Source organism: Gymnoscopelus microlampas, assembly GCF_963454915.1.
Source record: "Gymnoscopelus microlampas genome assembly, chromosome: 8".
NCBI lineage: Eukaryota > Metazoa > Chordata > Actinopteri > Myctophiformes > Myctophidae > Gymnoscopelus > Gymnoscopelus microlampas.
Genome location: NC_139945.1, coordinates 7,770,427 through 7,791,016, shown reverse-complemented (window position 1 = coordinate 7,791,016; position 20,590 = coordinate 7,770,427). Strand labels below are relative to the sequence as shown.

The following is a 20,590-nucleotide window of genomic DNA, read 5'->3' as shown; positions in this document are numbered from 1 at the left end:
GTTGGTGAGTGAGACTCCATCTCTCAATCATAGTCATATTAATTTATTAGACATGTTAGCTATTCATACTAGACGTATAAATGTATTAGAGACATTAGCTATTCATAGCTATTTAAATGTATTAGTCCTGTTAGCTTTTCATAGACATATAAATGTATTAAAGACGTTAGCTATTCATAGTCATTTAAATGTATTAGTCCTGTTAGTCATTTGTATACATGTACATTGTGTTAGCTGCATGAAGAATTATCCAGTTGTCTTTTAGGCCTACAAACATAATGTAACCAGAGGTGGGAAGAGTACATTCACTCAAGTAACTTTTTGAAAAAATTGTACTTACTAAGAGTACTTTTAATGCAACATACTTTTCACTTTTAGTACTCAAGCAAGTTCATGAAGATTTTTTCTTTACTAGTAGAAGTAACATTTTCAAATGATTTGTTTACAATACAATTGTTATTTAATGTTTTACCCATTTTCATAAAATTTATGTTTTGTTTGTCACACTCTACTCCGTTGTGGAACGCATGAGAAATAGGATTTTTCTGTCTGTGTCTGTCTGTCTGTCTGTCTGTCTGTCTGTCGTATTGTATCATTCAAGTCATGTTTGTTTCCTCAAAATGATGTGTTGTTTTTTCTCCACACTTTTTCCACACAAGTTGCACTTGTGAAAGGTTCCACTGCTACTGGGTAAAGGGAAAAAGTGAGTGTTCATTAGTTATTTATTAACCTATAAGATACAGCTCATAAGAATATAGTCCTACATAGTCATGCATTTATCTGCTCAGATCTCAGTCAGCAAAGGCATCAACACCATCTATTTGTCTGTCTACAGAAAGCCGCCACCATGAGTACGGACGCAGAGATGGAGCAGTATGGCAAGGCCGCCATTTACCTCCGTAAGCCAGAGAGGGAGAGAATGGAGGCTCAAGCTGCACCCTTTGATGCCAAAACTGCAGCATTTGTGACTGATCCTAAGGAGCTGTATCTCAAGTGTAAAATCATAAAGAAGGACGGTGCCAAAGTCACCGTGGAATTGCTCGAATCTAAGGAGGTACGTAGGTAGAGGTGGATCTAAAATAAAATAGTGACAAAGTACAACTGTAATTGCAAGACATTCTAAAATTGTGTTTTTATTTTTAGGAAAGAGTTGCAAAGGAGGATGATGTCACCCCTATGAACCCTCCCAAGTATGACAAAATTGAGGACATGGCCATGATGACCCACCTCACTGAAGCCACTGTCCTGTATAACCTCAAAGAGCGTTATGCAGCATGGATGATCTATGTAAGGTTTACTACATGCTGAGAACAGTCCAGTATTGCACCTGTCGATAGCAAAGAACACACAGCACAAAACCATAGAAAAACGAATGCAAACAAACTCATGGTTCTGAAGTTAACTTGCTTATTAGTTGATGCCACTTGCAAGTCGTGACTGTAATCCCAGCTCTAGTGATCCGTTGTCCCAGATACAGTATGTGGCAAGCTCAGTGTTATGTTGTATGATGTTAATATTCTCTCTCTTCTCCCCTTCAGACCTACTCTGGCTTGTTTTGTGCAACTGTGAACCCCTACAAATGGCTCCCAGTGTACGACCAGGACGTTGTAAATGCCTACAGAGGCAAGAAGCGTATTGAGGCTCCACCCCACATCTTCTCTGTCTCTGACAACGCTTATCAGTTCATGCTGATGGGTACGTACTAGTCAGGACAATGTAAAGAATATACTATATAACTATAATGGTTTTGTGCTGTATCCATGACTAAAAGTTTGCTTTACATTTTACAGATAAAGAGAACCAGTCTGTCCTGATCACGTAAGTTTCCCATATACTAGGTATAAAAAAAGAACATTGTACACAAATTCACTAACTGCATTTCTCTGAATGTATGCATTTATAACCAGTGGAGAATCCGGTGCTGGAAAGACTGTGAACACCAAGCGTGTCATCCAGTACTTTGCAACAGCAGCTAGTTCTACTGGAGAAAAATGTGCGGCCGATAGCGGTAAAATCAAGGTATATATACAGGTTTTTAACATTAACAAAAAACATTTTTTGAACATGAAGCATTTATATGCAATATAGCAATTCAATTTAAAATAATTCTGACTAAATTTTAAATATGGCGATGTCTAAAATATTCTAGGGGTCACTGGAGGATCAGATTATTGCAGCCAATCCCTTGCTGGAGGCCTATGGTAATGCCAAGACTATTAGGAATGACAACTCCTCTCGCTTTGTAAGTATAAATAATGACATTTTATGAGAAAACCAGCAATGATTCCATAATGTAGAGTGATGCAACAAATTGTGCTATATCAAACAGGGTAAATTCATCAGAATCCATTTCAACACAACGGGTAAACTGGCCAGTGCTGATATTGAGACATGTAAGTATGAAGTTCACAGATTCACATATGTATGTATGTATGTATGTATGTATGTATGTATGTATGTATGTATGTATGTGTGTATATATATATATATATATATATATATATATATATATATATATATATATATATATATATATATATATATATATATATATATATATATATATATATACACACACATTGAGGATTACATTTTGAGTTATGTACAACCCATATAGACTATTAGTATTATTACTATTGTTATTATAATTATTATTATTATTACCCTTATTATTATTATTATTATTATTATTATTATTATTATTATTATTATTATTATCATCATAGTTATTATTGTCTTTATTATTATCATTACAATTATGAGTTATGTACAACCCACATAGAGTATCATTATTATTACTTTTATTACTATTATTATTTTATTATTATGAGTTATGCACAACCCATATAGATCTGCTGGAGAAGTCTAGAGTGACCTACCAGCTTTCTGCAGAGAGAGGTTACCACATCTTTTTCCAGATGATGACCAACCACAAACCTGAGATTATTGGTAAGTGGAATTACTGATGATGCAGTGAGTACATAAATGAATGAATAAAAACAAAGTTCACCCTTTTTTAATCCCTTATAAGAAATGTGTCTGATCACCGCCAACCCCTACGACTTCCCCTTGATCAGCATGGGTGTGATCACTGTGGCCAGCATTGACGACAAAGCAGAACTGGACGCTACTGATGTAAGAGAACATTATTTTAATCATTCTAATACTCACTGTGCACTGCAGTCAGTTGCTCTGCAAACAATATTTTCTAAAGCAGTGGTTCTCAAGGTTTTCAGGCCGTGACCCCCAAAATAATCCTATTTTAACAAGGACCCCCGCCCACCCTGATAAGCACTTGGAATTGTAGCAGTTGTTTTAGTTTTACTCGGTTCCACAGATAAATATTGTGAAAATAGCTGATCTACATTAGCCTGGTTCCAGACGAATCTGCCTTTGCAAAATTGCATCGCACTTTACGCAGTGTGTCGTGTAATATTGTCTGGCCACGCGAGGCTAGATCTACATATTTTCAATTTGTTTGCCTCTTTCTTGGGTAAGATTTGTCAATTTGGCCAATCATTGACATTTTTTATAGTTCGCTGATTACTTTTGACGCAGTAATGGTCTTGTTATCTCCGCCAGTTCAAAAGGCATGGCCGAGACCTGCCCGTCTGTCTGTCCGTCTATCTGTGAGCAGCTTATCTCCGACACTGTTGGCCCGGTTGCTACGAAACTATGCACACACTCCGTGGATTAGAAATGCCGAACCACTGCCCCGAATTTTTCAGATTGGCTTGTTATAGCGCCACCAGGAGGCTGATCTTTTCAAAACACATGTTTTTTATGTGAATCCTACAGATTTTGTCCAAACAAATCAGTACACAGTATCTCTATAGTCATGTGATCAACAAGGATCTGTTGGATTTTCCATATTCCTGATTGGCTAAGATTGGCTTCCAAAGTGGGAGGCATGCGTTAATCCGACAGACCTTTTCTCCGACTATGTGGCATCCGTGTGCGGTTAGGGTTAGGGTGCGGGTTTGGTTCGGGTTTAGTATTGGAAACGTCGGAGCGCTGCGCTGTCGGAGGAATGCGCTGTCGGACTAACGTACTGCACCTTTCCAAAGTTTGCAGGATTGGTTCGCTTTGAACAAAATGCCTCAAATCGTGAACAAAATGCCTCAAATGCAGCATGCGATTTCCATGAAATTTTGCACGCATATTCCCACTAGGCAGAGGAAGAAATGCTGCTTGAAACAGTTCAAATCAGCCTCATGGATGTGCTATAACAAGCCGATACGCATTTTTACCTATAACTGCATCGTACTGCGTGAAAGTTTGCACGCATACTCCCTAGAGGCCAAGGAAAAAACTTTGCCCTGCATTTTTCACATCTGCCTTTTAAAGCGCCACCAGGAGGCTCACTTTTGTAAAACCCATTTTTTGCTATTTTGTCCAAAAATCACACAAATCAGTACACAGTATCTCCATAGTTGATGTGATCAAGATGGATGTGTCCGATATTTCATATTCGACCCTAATTGGCTAGTATTGGCTTCCAAAGTTTGCAGGATAAGTCCATTTTGAACAAAATGCCTTAAATCATGCGATTTCCGTGACAATTTGCACGCACATTCCCACTAGGCCGAGTAAGAAATGCCACCCTTTCCACATTGGCCTGTTATAGCACCACCGGAAGGTCTAATTTAGCACAACACGTTTTCGGAACAAAATGCCTCAAATCATGAATGCAGTGTCCGCTTGCCGTGAAAGGCCTAAGAAGAAATGGCACCGTTTTCACATTGGCCTATTATAGCGCCACCGGGAGGCCACAATAACCTACCTGACCTGGTAGAGACCTGTGCTCCGAGGAGCACTTTTTCTAGTTCGTTTTATTCATTAGGTATTAAAAGGTCTTAAAAGTCCTTAAAGTGTCACTTTAGAAATGTGCAGATACCAATGTATGTATACTGTATGTTGGTTACTGTTGAGATGTACACAGTTATACATTATGTTTGTTAATCTAATGCTTACTCTCAATCTTTTGAATACATCTCTGCTTATTGACATCAGGAGGCTATTGACATCCTGGGCTTTGACGCTGAGCAGAAACAGTACATCTACAAGTTCACCGGTGCAGTGATGCATCATGGGGTCTTGACGTTCAAACAGAAGCAGCGTGAAGAACAGGCAGAACCTGATGGCACAGAGGGTGAGCTGATCTTTATCATTATAATAATAATTATTTATTTATCATTATCACGGAGGGTGAGCTGCATCTTCAACTAAGGAATGAAAATAATACTGACTTTGTCATTAGTATTGTATTTACTTATATTCTAAATGAACTAAGTTAAATATATTTTCAATATATTTCCATTCTTATTTTTTTATATTCTACAGTTTAGACTGATTTACCTGGTTTACCTATTATCCTAGATTACTACCTCTATGCATTTGACATATGACCTTGTGTTTACCTTACTTACTGTAAGTCATTCTCTAGATTAAGAGCGTCTGCTAAATGCCTAAATTGTTAATTGCAAATTGTATGAACATTTCAGTGTCTGACAAGATTTGCTACCTGTTGGGTATGAACTCAGGCGATATGCTTAAGGCATATTGCTACCCCAGAGTGAAAGTCGGAAACGAGTATGTCACTAAGGGACAAACTGTGCCACAGGTGAGTAAGTTACATTATTTCCATGTTCTGATTTCATACACACCTTATGTTCTCAACACAGTATACCATAAGAACTCTAATAACTTTTTGAGTTGTTTCCAGCCTGTCTTAAATCATCTTCTGTAATTAAAATGATCCTCCAACATTAATGTCTCGCCGAAGGCGTGGAAGACGAAGGCGTGGAAAACTATGTTTTGCACCGTGTCTGTCCGTCCGTGTATGCGCGGCACCGTTGGGCTGCTCGCATCGAAAATGTGCAGGCACACTCCCTGGAGGCCAGAGTAGAACATCTGCCTAACTTTTTTTCAGATAGGCCTGATATAGCGCCACCAGGAGGCCGATCTTTAAAAAACTTTTTTTTAAAATATTACTTCTACAGATTTTGTCCAAACATCACGCAAATCGGTACACAGTATCGTGAAATAACAGGCCGATTTGCGTTTTTACCTATAACCTGCAGGATCTGAGTAAAACTTTATATGTGCACTCCCTAGAGACCAAGGAAAAACCTTTGCTCTGCATTTTTAACATCTGCCTTATATAGCGCCAACAGGAGGCCGACTTATGTAAAATATTTTTTATCTCTATAGTCATGTGATCAAGACAGATCTGTTAGATTTTCATATAATATCATATATATGAGATACATCTAAAGTTGGCAGGCGTGGCCGGTTTTGAACAAAATGCCTCAAACCATGAACACAATGTCCGATTGTGGTGAAACTTTGCACGCACATTCGCACTACGAACAAACGACAACCTTTTGACATTGCCCTATGGTAGTGCCAACAGGAGGCCGATTTTGGCAAAACACATTTTTTATATTACTCCTATAGATTTTGTCCAAACAACTCGCAAAGCGGTACACATTATCTCTATAGTCATGTGATCAAGATGTATCTGTCCGATTCGTCATATTCCATCAACATTGCTGGCACACAATAACATACCTGACCTGTGCTCTGATAAGCACTTTTCTAGTTCAAATTCATTTATTTATTTAATATATGAAGAGCATAAAAAAAAACACTTTGCAGAAACGTGCAGTTCCATGCACCTCTGACATATTATTTTAACAGTATACAGTATACAGTATACCTGTAAAAAAAACACTACACATTGTGTATCCAACCCTACAACCCCTCCCGCTCACTCAGATCAGCTAACACAGGGAAGCTGTCAGAATCTTCCCTTAAACACCCGGGACAGACTCTCCCTTCTGGCTTCCAAACTGTGGAATGAACTCCCCATTGCAGTTAGAACTGCAGACTCACTCCCAATCTTCCACCGTAATCTGAAGACTCAACTCTTCAGACTCCACCCTAACACTTGCCGTAGCACTTGCCCTAGCCTTGAAGACCTTGCAGGCTTATGCAAAGGCTAAAATGTAATTTAGATAGCATGTTATGTAGACAGATGCCAGGTTCATTTGTAGACCTGGCATCCTAGTGTGTATAGTTTCAATGTACAGATTATTGATTTTTTTGAGATGTACAGTTTAGACTGATGATAGGTTATTGGTTTACCTATGATCCTAGATTACTATTGCTATGCATTTGATGTATTGCCTCATGTTTTCCTTGCTTACAGTAAATTGCTGTGGATTAAGAGTGTCTGCTAAATGCCCAAATTCTGAATTGTTTGAATCACACCCCTACTAAATAACGTTCCTATTGCCTTAGGTAATGAACTCAGTCGGTGCCTTGGCCAAGTCCATCTATGAGAAGCTGTTCTTGTGGATGGTCATTAGGATCAACGAGATGCTGGACACCAAGCAGCCGAGGAACTACTACATTGGTGTGCTGGACATCGCTGGTTTTGAAATCTTTGATGTAAGCATGGACTTGTTTTAAGTGGCATGGACTTGTTTAAGTGGGATACTCATTATTTCTGTCACAAAGACTTTAAAAGTGCAGGCTAATGATATTTCCACTCACAGTTCAACACCCTGGAGCAGCTTTGCATCAACTTCACCAATGAGAAACTGCAACAGTTTTTCAACCACACCATGTTTGTTCTGGAACAAGAGGAATACAAAAAAGAAGGAATCCCATGGGATCTCATTGACTTCGGCATGGACCTGGCTGTCTGCATTGAGCTCATTGAGAAGGTATGCTATTACTGGTTACATGGCGGCTTTCCGACATGTCGCCTTTCCGACGTTAACGAACCCTATACCTAACCCTCACCCTAACCCTAACCGCACGCGGAAGCCACTAGTCGGAGTGGCGAGATGTCGGCATGGAAGACGGTTACCGCTATTACTTTGTGCTTTAATGGACATGATGTTAATTTTGTTTTTTGTTCATGGTGATTGTGTTTCTTTTGTCTCCTTTACAAAGCCCTTGGGCATCTTCTCCATCCTTGAAGAGGAGTGCATGTTCCCAAAGGCTTCAGACAAAACTTTCAACGACAAGTTGCATGGCACACATCTTGGAAAGTGTAAAGCCTTTGAGAAGCCCAAGCCTGCCAAAGGCAAGGGTGAGGCCCACTTCTCCCTGGTTCACTACGCTGGAACGGTGGACTACAGCATCACAGGCTGGCTAGAGAAGAATAAAGACCCGTTGAACGACTCTGTGGTGCAGCTGTACCAGAAGTCTTCAGTGAAGCTGCTGGCTGTGTTATATCCCCCACCTGAGCCTGAAGGTATGTTTATTAATATAATATAATAATTGTATGTGTTCTATCCCCCACCTGAGCCTGAAGGTATGTTTATTAATATAATATAATAATTGTATGTGTTCTATCCCCCATCTGACCCTGAATTCATCCTCCTATAATTCCCCTAACCTCTGTCACCGAAATCTGTCACTAAAAACTGTTCTGCCCGGTTCTCCTCAGTATCTGGAGCAAAGGGAGCCAAGAAGAAGGGTGGTTCCATGCAGACTGTGTCTAGTGCTTTCAGGGTAAGAATATTTATTCATTATTATATTCCTGTAAAAATGAACCATTATTATTATCAACATTATATCCATGTAAGAAATAGGCACGTCTTTTCATGTTGGAATTAAACAATTTCTGTATCACATGTTGTGAGCTTGTAGATCAGCTATCTTTGAATGGCTGAAGTTTATAACAGGGCTTAATTGGTTAATGTATATTTTAGAAAAATCTAAATCTGCAAAGTAAACTAGTATCTAAAGAGTTAAAACAATTGTAGTGGAGGGAAAAGTACAACATTGTATCACTTTTTACCAATATCTAATATCTTTTATGTCTCAATAGGCAAACTTGGGGGTGCTGATGACCAACTTGAGGAGCACTCATCCTCACTTTGTGCGTTGCCTGATTCCCAACGAGTCCAAGACTCCAGGTAAACACAGAAAATATATACAACTAGAAAAAGTGCTCCTTGGAGCGCAGGTCTCCGCCAGGTCAGGTACGTTATTGTGGCCTCCTGGTGGCGCTATAATAGGCCAATATGTCTTCTTAGGGCTTTCATGGCAATCGGACACTGCATTCATGATTTGAGGCATTTTGTTCCAAAAATGTGTAATGCTAAATCAGACCTGCTGGTGGCGCTATAACAGGCTAATGTTAAAAGGGTGGCATTTCTTCCTCGGCCTAGTGGGAATGTACGTGTGAAATTTCACGGAATTTCAAGCTGCGTTCATGATTTGAGGCATTTTGTTCAAAACGGACCAATCCTGCAAACTTTGGAATCCAACCTTAGCCAATGAGGATGGAATCTGGAAAATCAGACAGATCCGTGTTGATCACATGACTATAGAGATACTTTGTACCGATTTGCATGACGTTTGGATAAAATCTGTAGGAGTACTATCAAAAATGGGTTTTGCACAAATCGGCCTCCTGGTGGCGCTATAACAGGCCCATGTAAAAAAAAAAAGAGGTTATGAATTGGTAGCCAGGGAGTATGTGTGCATAGTTTCGCAGCGACCGGGCCAACGGTGCCAGAGATTAGCTGCTAACGGACGGACAGGACACAGGGACGGACACACGGACGGACGGACAGGGTGCAAAACATACTCTCTCGCCAGGCCTTCTGGCCTGGCGGAGAAAATGAATATATATATTATTGTTATTATATCTGTAACCTCCCGGGTTCTGAACCCGGGTCTCCCTCGTGGAAAGAGCTTAACCACAACATCTTAACCACTAAGCCAAAGGGAATTATTTATGGCTTGGGAGAGATATTAGACTTTTAGACTGTAATATATATATATATATATATATATATATATATAATATATATAAATATCTAACAAATCCAAGACTCCAGGTAAAAACAGAAAATAAACATTTAAACAATGATTGTGAGGTGGTCATTTAATGCAACTTTAGCCAATATGTGTAACTATTTTGTCCTAATAATAATAATGAAGCAACATCTTCACAGGCCTGATGGAGAACTTCCTGGTTATCCACCAGCTGAGGTGTAACGGTGTGCTGGAGGGCATCAGAATCTGTAGAAAGGGCTTCCCCAGCAGAATCCCCTATGCTGACTTCAAGCAGAGGTATCAATTCCTTTTTCCAGCAGCTTTTAGTTCCACACCTATTAATGCAAATTGACCCACTTTTAGAAAACAGGTACAAAGTACTGAATGCCAGCGAAAAATTACCATGAACTTTTGCAAAACAGGTACAAAGTACTGAATGCCAGGGAAAAAATACCATGAACTTTTGCAAAACAGGTACAAAGTACTAAATGCCAGCGCATGTCCCGAAGGCGCGTTCATGGACAACAAGAAAGCTTCAGAGAAGCTGCTTGGGTCCATTGACGTTCCCGTTGATGAGTACAAGTTTGGACACACCAAGGTAAACACAGTGCAAATCTTGTTTAACATTATGGACAGAGGACTAAAAGTTGATTTTACGGTTGTTTAGTTACAGTGTTTGTAACATATGCAGGTGTTCTTCAAAGCTGGTCTGCTGGGTGTCCTTGAGGAGATGCGAGATGAAAAGCTGTTTGCTCTGGTCACCATGACTCAGGCCCTCGCACGAGCTTACATCATGAGACGGGAGTTTGTCAAGATGATGGCTAGGAGGTACTTTGAAAACATAATCTATTCAATATTAAGTACAATTTCCAAGTAAACATTTTCATTACTGTTCAACACAATTTTGTTATAGTGTCAAATCACTATATTAAAAGCTTTAGGTGGCAAGGAAAAACTCCCCTTAAACGGGGGAAAAAAACTTGAGCAGAACCAGGCTCTAGGGTGGGTGTCCATCTGACTTTACCTTGTCAGGTGGAGGACAACAACAATAAAACCAACAGCAATAATAAAGACAACAATAACAACTATAATGACACAATAAAAGCAGGTATAACAACAACCTGCAAGGAAACCCTCGATCTGCAGCTCGGGGTCCACAATCCACAAAGAGTAATGCTAAGTTGTTAGTACATCAATATGAAACTAGGGTGAACCAAGCGTTATATGCGATACCTAAGGTCAAAGGTTGTGGCAAGAGTTCTTTTATATTCACAGGCATATCTCTTTGGAATTAGCTTCCTCTGTGTGTCAGGCAGTCTCATTCTAAACTCTCCTATTAAAACAGTGTGAAAATATTGTTATGGAAAAAGTCACAGGCTTTGTTAGGGATTTAAGGTTGTTTTTAGTAGTTTTGTATTTTGTGAGTTCATGTGACATGCTGCGTGCTATTTAATGTATTGGTGATATGTAATTCTATTCAACTATTTATTTTTATTTATGTTGCAGGACCATATTGGAAACAAGCGTTTCATTACGCTTTTATGTGTATATCCTGGATTTAAGTTATATTTTGACCAAAATCTAATCAAATCAGTCATGACTCATGATACACTGCAACTGTGTTCCCTCAGAGACGCCATTTTCACAATCCAGTTCAACGTGCGCGCATTCTGCAATGTGAAACACTGGCCATGGATGAAGCTGTACTACAAGATCAAGCCTCTCCTGCAAAGCGCTGAGACTGAGAAGGAGCTGGCCAACATGAAGGAGAACTACGAGAAGATGAAGACTGACCTGGCTTCTGCCCTGGCCACGAAGAAGACACTGGAAGAGAAATTGGTGTCTATGGTGCAGGAGAAAAATAACCTTGCACAAGCAGCGGCATCAGTAAGTAGCTACACTTGTACAGGAAATGTTGCTAATAATTCATATTGTTAATCATCCTATCTTAAATATTTTATCTAATGTACTGTAGAATGCAGATGTAGACCATGGCAGAGAATGCCTGGTGGTCGAACGGCTGTTGGCATCATTGTATAGCTGCATGGCCACCAGCACAAAGGCCTGACCCAATTGGTCTTTCTTCTATGGGGAGGGTGAATCTGCATATGCCACTGCTAATTACTCAACCACACGCTACTATAGTTTATCCTATTGGAGGAGGTTGATAGCCTCTTCTTCCTTGTCCTCACCTCCGCCACCACCTCCGTACGTCTATCGTCTATCATTGTTAGAGCCTGCCTTTTTCACCAGCTTGTTCAGTCTGTTAATGTCCCTTTTGTTAATGTCCCCCCCCCCCCTCCAGGAAGCACCTGCAAAACAAATCTCATATATCTCCACCAGAACAAATGCTGACATGTTCCCTCACTTATCTTTTTCATTGACAATCAGGGAGAAGACAGTCTGAACGATGCAGAGGAGAGATGTGAGGGTCTTATTAAAAGTAAGATCCAGTTGGAGGCAAAGCTCAAAGAGACGACTGAGAGACTGGAGGATGAGGAGGAGATCAATGCTGAAATGACTGCCAAGAAGAGGAAGCTGGAGGATGAATGCTCTGAGCTCAAGAAGGACATTGATGACCTGGAGCTCACCTTGGCCAAAGTGGAGAAGGAGAAACATGCCACTGAAAACAAGGTTCAACATTATACACTCGAGCCGTCTTATCAAGTTATAGAACAATAATGATCCATTCCAATGGTTCTCAAACTTTAACATTTCAAGGTTCCCCCTTAACTCCATTTGTATACTGTCAGAGTTACAGACGTGTACGGGTCATTTAGACCCCCCCCCCCCTTAAAGGAACCCTGAGAGTCCCTGGAATCCACTTTGAGAACCACTGATCCATTCCATGACAACACATTCTGTTCTGCTTAACCAGGTGAAGAACCTGACTGAGGAGATGGCCTCTCAAGATGAGAGCGTCGCTAAGCTGACCAAGGAAAAGAAGGCTCTCCAAGAGGCACATCAGCAGACCCTGGATGACCTGCAGGCAGAGGAAGACAAAGTCAACACTCTGACCAAGGCCAAGACCAAGCTGGAGCAGCAAGTTGACGATGTGAGTTTATGAAGTGAATCAGATGTTCTGGATAACATTATGTTTATTGTTTCACTGAATGATGATGTACAAATAATTTATCATTGTGCAGCTGGAGGGTTCTCTGGAGCAAGAAAAGAAGCTCCGCATGGACCTGGAGAGAGCCAAGAGAAAGCTGGAGGGTGATCTGAAACTGGCCCAGGAATCCATCATGGACCTGGAGAACGACAAGCAACAGTCTGACGAGAAGATAAAGAAGTAATTTGGACCAACAATATGAAATGTCATGGAGAGAAACCACCTGCAGAATGACTGAAATATTGATGCACTGTATTCTACAGGAAGGACTTTGAAACGAGCCAACTTCTGAGTAAGATTGAGGATGAACAATCTTTGGGGGCTCAGCTACAGAAGAAGATCAAAGAACTGCAGGTATTTTTTTTCTTTTTCTGTAAAATAATTTACTGCCAGAGTAAATGAATAAAATACATCAGTGCGGTCAGCATTTTTACTAACATTTCAAGACCCACAGAATATTTCGCTCCACGACGATCGACACACAGGAGGACGGAGCAGAGTTTCTGCTTTCATCCGGAAAATAAAGCGTGTCACCGCGGCGCTCCCTTCTTTAGTTATCGGCAGTTGAATATAGCTTGTTTTCACCAAAAACGCAGAAATAACAAGAAAGCAGAGATCGTTGTGATCGGTGTGATCATTGTGATCACGTCATTTCCAGGTGTAAACTTCTTTGGAAGTCCCCAAGATCACTCACAGGTTGGCGAAGAGCACCCTCTATCGTAAACACTGAAAACACCAAGATACGTCAAAATATGTCAATGGCGGTCTGTGCGTTGGATTGACATGCGTCAAAATACGTCATTGGCAGTCAATGAGTTAATAATAAGTAGGAATGAATTATTATTTTCAGATGTTAATCTAACAACATTAATTTGAAAGGCTCGTATTGAAGAACTGGAGGAGGAGATCGAAGCAGAACGTGCTGCGCGTGCCAAGGTTGAGAAGCAGAGAGCTGATCTCTCCAGGGAACTTGAGGAGATCAGTGAGAGGCTGGAGGAGGCTGGAGGAGCCACCGCTGCTCAGATAGAGATGAATAAGAAGCGTGAGGCTGAGTTCCAGAAGCTGCGTCGTGACCTTGAAGAGTCCACCCTGCAGCATGAAGCCACTGCCTCTGCTCTCCGTAAGAAACAGGCTGACAGCGTGGCTGAACTGGGTGAACAGATCGACAACCTCCAGAGAGTCAAGCAGAAACTGGAGAAGGAGAAGAGTGAATACAAGATGGAGATTGATGACCTGTCCAGCAACATGGAAGCTGTTGCTAAGGCAAAGGTAGAATAGAATGCTTGTGTGTAATTCTTGACTTGTTCAATGAACCAATAAGAACAAAATAAGGGAATACATTGTAGGTTACTTCTGTGATTGAATATGTCCAATGTTAATCAACAGGGAAATCTTGAGAAGATGTGCCGCACCCTTGAGGACCAACTTGGGGAAATCAAGGCCAAGAGTGATGAGAATGTTCGCCAGCTCAATGATATTGGAGCTCAGAGAGCAAGACTGTTGACAGAGAACGGTAAACATCTTAAAGTCTACTTTGTCTACATGGTTTGTCGATGGTACTTGAGCAAATTGACCATAATTAGAGATAATGCTTTGAACAATTATCCTGGGACTGATGATTTGTTTGAAATGTTATTTCAACCGAATATTTCAATTTCTAACTAGGTGAGTTTGGTCGTCAACTGGAGGAGAAAGAAGCTCTGGTCTCTCAGCTCACCAGGGGCAAGCAGGCCTTCACCCAACAGATTGAGGAGTTGAAGAGACACGTTGAAGAGGAGGTTAAGGTGAGGAACAGATTATTATCATTTTGTTTCTACAAATAGGACAATTTTTTTTATTTTTGGTAATTTAATTCAGCTGACATTATTTTGGCCATTTTCTTTTTACAGGCAAAGAATGCCCTTGCTCATGCTGTGCAATCAGCTCGCCATGACAGTGACCTTCTGAGGGAGCAGTTTGAGGAGGAACAGGAAGCCAAGTCGGAGCTGCAGCGTGGAATGTCAAAGGCCAACGCTGAGGTGTGTCAGTGGAGGAGCAAGTATGAGACTGATGCTGTCCAACGCACTGAGGAGCTGGAGGAAGCTAAGTAAGTACCAAACTCTATACACAGTAAGTGATCAGTGTTCTACAATATCGGGTACCACTTTTTATACATTGATCAGTATCTTACACTATCAGGTACCACTCTATATACAGTGATCAGTGTTTTTGCACTATCAGGTACCACCCTTTATACAGTGATCAGTGTTTTACACTATCAGGTACCAGTGTTTTATACTATTAGCTACCACTCTATATACAGTGATCAGTATTTTACACTATCAGCTACCACTCACTGTACAAAATATTGCCCACAATAATGTGATTCCATTCGACACTGATCAACAGGAAGAAATTAGCCCAGCGTCTTCAGGAAGCTGAGGAGCAAATTGAGGCTGTGAATTCCAAGTGTGCCTCTCTGGAGAAGACCAAACAGAGACTCCAGGGTGAAGTGGAAGACCTCATGATTGATGTGGAGAGGGCCAATGGTTTGGCTGCCAACCTTGACAAGAAACAGAGGAACTTCGATAAGGTGCTTTGACGTTCATTATTTTCAAACAAAAATAAATCTAGCCTCCTTAATGTTGGGTAAATGACACATTACATTATAAATGCTTTGCTGTACAGGTCTTGGCAGAATGGAAACAGAAATATGAAGAGGGACAGGCAGAGTTGGAGGGAGCTCAGAAAGAGGCTCGTTCTCTCAACACTGAGTTGTTTAAGATGAAGAATTCTTATGAGGAGTCCCTGGACCAACTGGAGACCATGAAGCGTGAGAATAAGAACCTGCAACGTGAGTTTTCTCTTCATCATTCTTTATACAACAGTTTTTATTTTTGCTAATTTTTTGGCATATTTCTTTTGAGCCAAAAGTTTGAGTTGTTAATGGGTCAAAAGGTCATCATTTTGCCTTTAAAATTCTTCAAATGTTCAAGATTAATTTTGGATATAGGCTACACCAACTTTATTCAAACACAAAATACTTGTCCGACTGAAAAGTTCCTTGTTCATTATTTTCAATCAACCTGCAGAGGAGATCTCAGACCTGACTGAACAGATCGGTGAGACTGGAAAGAACATCCATGAGCTGGAGAAGTCCAAGAAACAGGTGGAGACAGAGAAGTCAGAGATACAGACAGCCCTGGAGGAAGCAGAGGTATAACTGCAAAAGAATACAATTGTTTATAAGTGTACCGACCCCACAGAAGTGTCTCTGAGCGAGCTAGTTCTCTTAACGTTGGCTGTTGCGTGTTGGACTGGTGAGTTGGTGATCAGGGTTTGATCCCAGCTCAGAGCGTTGCGGTATTCACTACATTGGTGTCAGAAGTGGGATGCCTCTCCTCGTGTGAGGAACGTTAAGCGCTTGGACTCGTACGGGGGGGTAGCGACCCCACAGAATTTGCTTGGCCATAACTTTCTCCTCTGAGCGAACTAGCTCTCTTAGCGTTGCCTGTTGCGTGCCCGACTGGTGAGTTGGCAATTGGGGTTCGATCTCAGCTTAGGGCGTTGCGCTATTCACTACAATATTTTAGATTTCTTTCAATATGTTTTATATTCAAACAGTGTAGCAGTATATGATCTTACATTTTGATCCTGTGTTACATTTCAGGGTACTCTGGAGCACGAGGAGTCCAAGATTCTTCGTGTCCAGCTGGAGCTCAACCAGATCAAGGGTGAGGTGGACAGGAAGCTGGCAGAGAAGGATGAGGAGACGGAGCAGATCAAGAGGAACAGCCAGAGAGTGATTGACTCCATGCAAAGCACTCTGGACTCTGAGGTCAGGAGCAGAAACGATGCCCTGAGGATCAAGAAGAAGATGGAGGGAGACCTGAATGAGATGGAGGTTCAGCTGAGTCACGCCAACCGTCAGGCTTCTGAGTCCCAGAAGCAGCTGAGGAACATCCAGGGAACGCTCAAGGTGCAAAACATAGTAGTTAGATATGTATCCAAACAGTGGAACTGCTCTGAGCAGTGAATGGTCACATTCTGATGTTTCTCTAAACGTGACCACCTCCCATGTGATTCATTTTAGGATGCCCAACTGCACCTTGATGATGCTCTCAGAGCCCAAGAAGATCTGAAGGAGCAAGCTGCCATGGTGGAGCGTAGGAACGGCCTTATGGTTTCTGAGATTGATGAGCTGAGAGTGGCTCTGGAACAGACAGAAAGAGGCCGCAAAGTGGCTGAACAAGAACTAGTGGATGCCACTGAGCGTGCTGGACTGTTGCACTCTCAGGTAAGTCAATGAGAAACTCTACATAACAAATAACAACACCAACCAAGTAATGCGTTCTAACATTTTGATAAACTGAATCTTTATTTTAGAACACAAGCCTTTTGAACACCAAGAAGAAACTTGAAGCTGACCTGATCCAGGTCCAAGGTGAAGTGGACGACAGCGTTCAAGAAGCAAGGAATGCTGAGGAGAAGGCCAAGAAAGCAATCACCGATGTAAGTTACGATGTTCGCCCCTTGTCCAATATAGCAGGACAATTAGATATCCTACAGAGGATGTATTTTAGAACTAAATCTTAAACTTGCATTTCTAATTCAAACAGCCATGATGAAGATCATAGGGAGAAAAGCAACATCACTATTGTTATGACTACTAAGATATTGTGATTGTATTACCTTCTACCTGGTTTGTTTCCTTCTGGTCTTATGACACTAGTATCTGTTTCTTTCCTTTCATCAATTTTAATGAGCTATTTTCTCACATGTGAATTTAAGCACGCTTATAGTGTGGTTAAGTATACTCTATTTACCATGTTTGTATATTTTGATTTTCTTGGCAAGTGTGTGATGCATCATGTGTTCCTTGCGGGACAACAAAGTATATTTTATCTTGTACAATAATGACTTTCCAGGCCGCCATGATGGCTGAGGAGCTGAAGAAGGAACAGGACACTAGCTCTCACCTGGAGAGGATGAAGAAGAACCTGGAGGTCACAGTCAAGGACCTGCAGCACCGTCTAGATGAAGCTGAGAACCTGGCTATGAAGGGAGGCAAGAAGCAGCTCCAGAAACTGGAGTCTAGGGTAAGTTGTATAGTTTACTTCAACACAGCTTATAGTCAATGAAATAAGAATAAATAATTTGATTATGTATAATTCAACTGTGAAGGTGCGTGAGCTGGAGGCAGAGGTTGAAGGTGCACAGAGAGCTGGAGCAGATGCTGTTAAAGGTTTCCGCAAGTACGAGAGGAGAGTGAAGGAGCTGACATACCAGGTACTGTATATTATGTTCACTTCACTGACCATCATGCCTCTGACAAAATGAATAGATTGCATGAACTTACAACTAATGTTATAAATTCCCTCTCACTTCAGACTGAAGAGGACAAGAAGAATCTTGCCAGGCTTCAGGATCTGGTAGACAAACTGCAGATGAAGGTGAAGGGCTACAAGAGGCAGGCTGAAGAAGCGGTAAGACAAATATACATATTGATGAATTTTCACTTGTGGCTGCCATGGGCATAGTGCCGTTGTCATAGTGTAACTAAGGAATACTAAGAATCAGTTATGTAAAAAATAATGCTGGTATTATGTGAAGATGACCAACAGCAGAGCATGCTTCAGTGTCCATCCCGCTGCTTTCCACGAGCGGCACATGGAATCACTAGATTGCTGTGCTTCTGCGGTAAGGTATCCGCACCGCGGGGAAGCTGTGGAAGCTCTAAGCTGTAACTGTAACACGGGTGCTGAAAAGAAAGGCAAGCCGTTCCACAACAATGCACACGTGCTGCAGACGCAGGCAGTCTGTTTCAGGCAAAATAGTAAACATTTCCAAAATGGTTATAGAAAGCAATAGATTTTGTTTCCTCTAAGCTGCGATTCTTCGCTCGGGGTGCCGAACAAGTACAAGAACACAGCCATGATCGCGTTGTTCCAATGAGAACCTGTAGTCCCAAGTCACTCATGAACATGCCCCATGGGCTACTGCATTATCCACAACCACACTTTATAATTTTCTGAGAGTGGACTATAAGATGCTCTTTTCAAATATTGAGGCTTTGAACCATCTCTATCATATTGTAGGAGGAAGCAGCCAACACTCACCTGTCCAAGTGCAGAAAGGTTCAGAATGAGCTGGAGGAGGCTGAAGAGCGTGCTGACATCGCTGAATCCCAGGTCAACAAGATGAGAGCTAAAAGTCGTGACTCCAAGGTAATACCTGTTCAATATGAAGGTTCATTATGTTGACTATCCTTAACTAACATTTAACTACATTTTCATGTTGAATATCTAAAATTATATTCCTATTTTTACAGGGAAAAGAAGCTGCTGAATAAGTTCTGCAATTCAAATCAAATTGTATTCAACAAGTCATAAAATATGACCCATTGTATTCAATAAAGATGGCAACAAAATAATTTTGTTGTTTATTGTATTCATTACTTTGTCAATTGTAAACCCATTGCAAAGATAAATAAATGTGTACTTAAAGGAACACTATGTAACTTCCCTCGTCTATCCCGTATTTGAACCCGGTTTCCTGCGCAAGTGCTGACATTTTTGCCATTGAGCTAATGGAGCCGGCCTGCTTGCTCGGGGAAGAAACTGAATCTTGAACATCAAGTCAAAATTCGTGTCAGATCCTGTGTCTAGGTGAGACATGACCTTTGATACGATCTAAATGTCTCAATAGAAGAGCAGGGAGACAAATACAACCACTCCAATTAATTATAAAAGTTGTGTTATATTAACATACTGTACCCTACAGAATGGACAAAATGACATTTTATTCATAAAAAAAAAGGTTACATAGTGATGCTTTTATCCTAGATGTTTTCAATGTAAATCACAGGATGGTTGTCAAATGCCAAGACCTCATCAGCATGCACATAAAATGGTGCTCCTTAGACACGTGCTTTTTCATGCTTTTTTACCATTCAAATTTGGCTTTGTGGTTAACACATTATGTGGCGTGACACAACTCACATACATATTATTACTGCTTTACAGGGACTTTAAATAACAGTAACTAGATAAAGCACAGCATTTATTTGTCAGTAGCATTTATTAGACAGAAGACCAGAACAATCTTTTTAGTGACCACTACCAGGAGCACGTCTTGGGCAAATCTAATTTAGGCCGTTTCTAACAATCAATAAACATACAACACAATACAATACAATGAAATAAAAGTACCTGGTAAGAATACACAGAAGTCTCTGTCTGGTCAGTCACTTCTTTTGGTGTAACACACCCAAGCCTCAGCACGTCTGCAACAGAATTAGCAGTAGTTTGTTGTAAACAATGTACTGTTTGGTATGTCAAAATAACTAATTGAAAACATTCTATATATACAAGTGGAACCCACTAAACTCTGTTACATGCAGAATTAATTCTCCTTTGTGGATTCTGACCTCAGCCCAGCACCTGTTTTTTAGTGAGTGGATGTGCGTGCTTTCTGTTAAATAAAGGATCACCATGTCAGTGGTCAAGACAGAGGGACAGAGAGGTCTGACATTGATTGACTGAAACACGCCCCCCTCACGCATTAGAAGGACAATATCAGTCACCAGAACCAGGGTGTGTTTTCATACAATGCCAAGCTTATTTATGGAATTTTGGCTCTGAGTGCCACAGTCAAAATTCATTGTAAAAAAAAAAGTGCTTAGGAAGCGAGATA

At 40.8% G+C, this 20,590-nt stretch overlaps 1 protein-coding gene across 1 annotated transcript; it reads left to right on the top strand.

Moving 5' to 3' along the window:
* The first annotated feature begins 687 nt into the window (after positions 1 to 687).
* Positions 688 to 19,349, top strand: LOC311050683 (myosin heavy chain, fast skeletal muscle-like). The gene is made up of 40 exons (XM_084064768.1): positions 688 to 703; positions 836 to 1,054; positions 1,144 to 1,287; positions 1,539 to 1,695; positions 1,791 to 1,818; positions 1,908 to 2,019; positions 2,150 to 2,242; positions 2,330 to 2,393; positions 2,851 to 2,949; positions 3,032 to 3,135; positions 5,014 to 5,152; positions 5,505 to 5,623; positions 7,306 to 7,455; positions 7,563 to 7,733; positions 7,966 to 8,269; positions 8,465 to 8,529; positions 8,849 to 8,936; positions 9,984 to 10,101; positions 10,279 to 10,402; positions 10,496 to 10,632; positions 11,436 to 11,691; positions 12,196 to 12,438; positions 12,683 to 12,859; positions 12,951 to 13,096; positions 13,180 to 13,270; positions 13,796 to 14,185; positions 14,303 to 14,429; positions 14,582 to 14,700; positions 14,806 to 15,002; positions 15,305 to 15,488; positions 15,584 to 15,749; positions 15,988 to 16,112; positions 16,566 to 16,874; positions 16,989 to 17,192; positions 17,282 to 17,407; positions 17,824 to 17,994; positions 18,080 to 18,184; positions 18,286 to 18,381; positions 18,994 to 19,122; positions 19,227 to 19,349. The coding sequence occupies exons 2-40, from the start codon at positions 848 to 850 to the stop codon at positions 19,245 to 19,247; spliced, it is 5,805 nt and encodes a 1,934-aa protein (XP_083920894.1). The 5' UTR covers positions 688 to 703; positions 836 to 847; the 3' UTR covers positions 19,248 to 19,349.
* Positions 19,350 to 20,590: the final 1,241 nt, after the last annotated feature.

Coding starts and splice junctions, on each gene's coding strand:
- LOC311050683 (XM_084064768.1), top strand. CDS start 848: ATGAGTACGGACGCAGAGATGGAGCAGTATGGCAAGGCCGCCATTTAC. Junction 1,696..1,790: donor TTATCAGTTCATGCTGATGG/GTACGTACTAGT, acceptor TACATTTTACAG/ATAAAGAGAACCAGTCTGTC. Junction 5,624..7,305: donor AGGGACAAACTGTGCCACAG/GTGAGTAAGTTA, acceptor CTATTGCCTTAG/GTAATGAACTCAGTCGGTGC.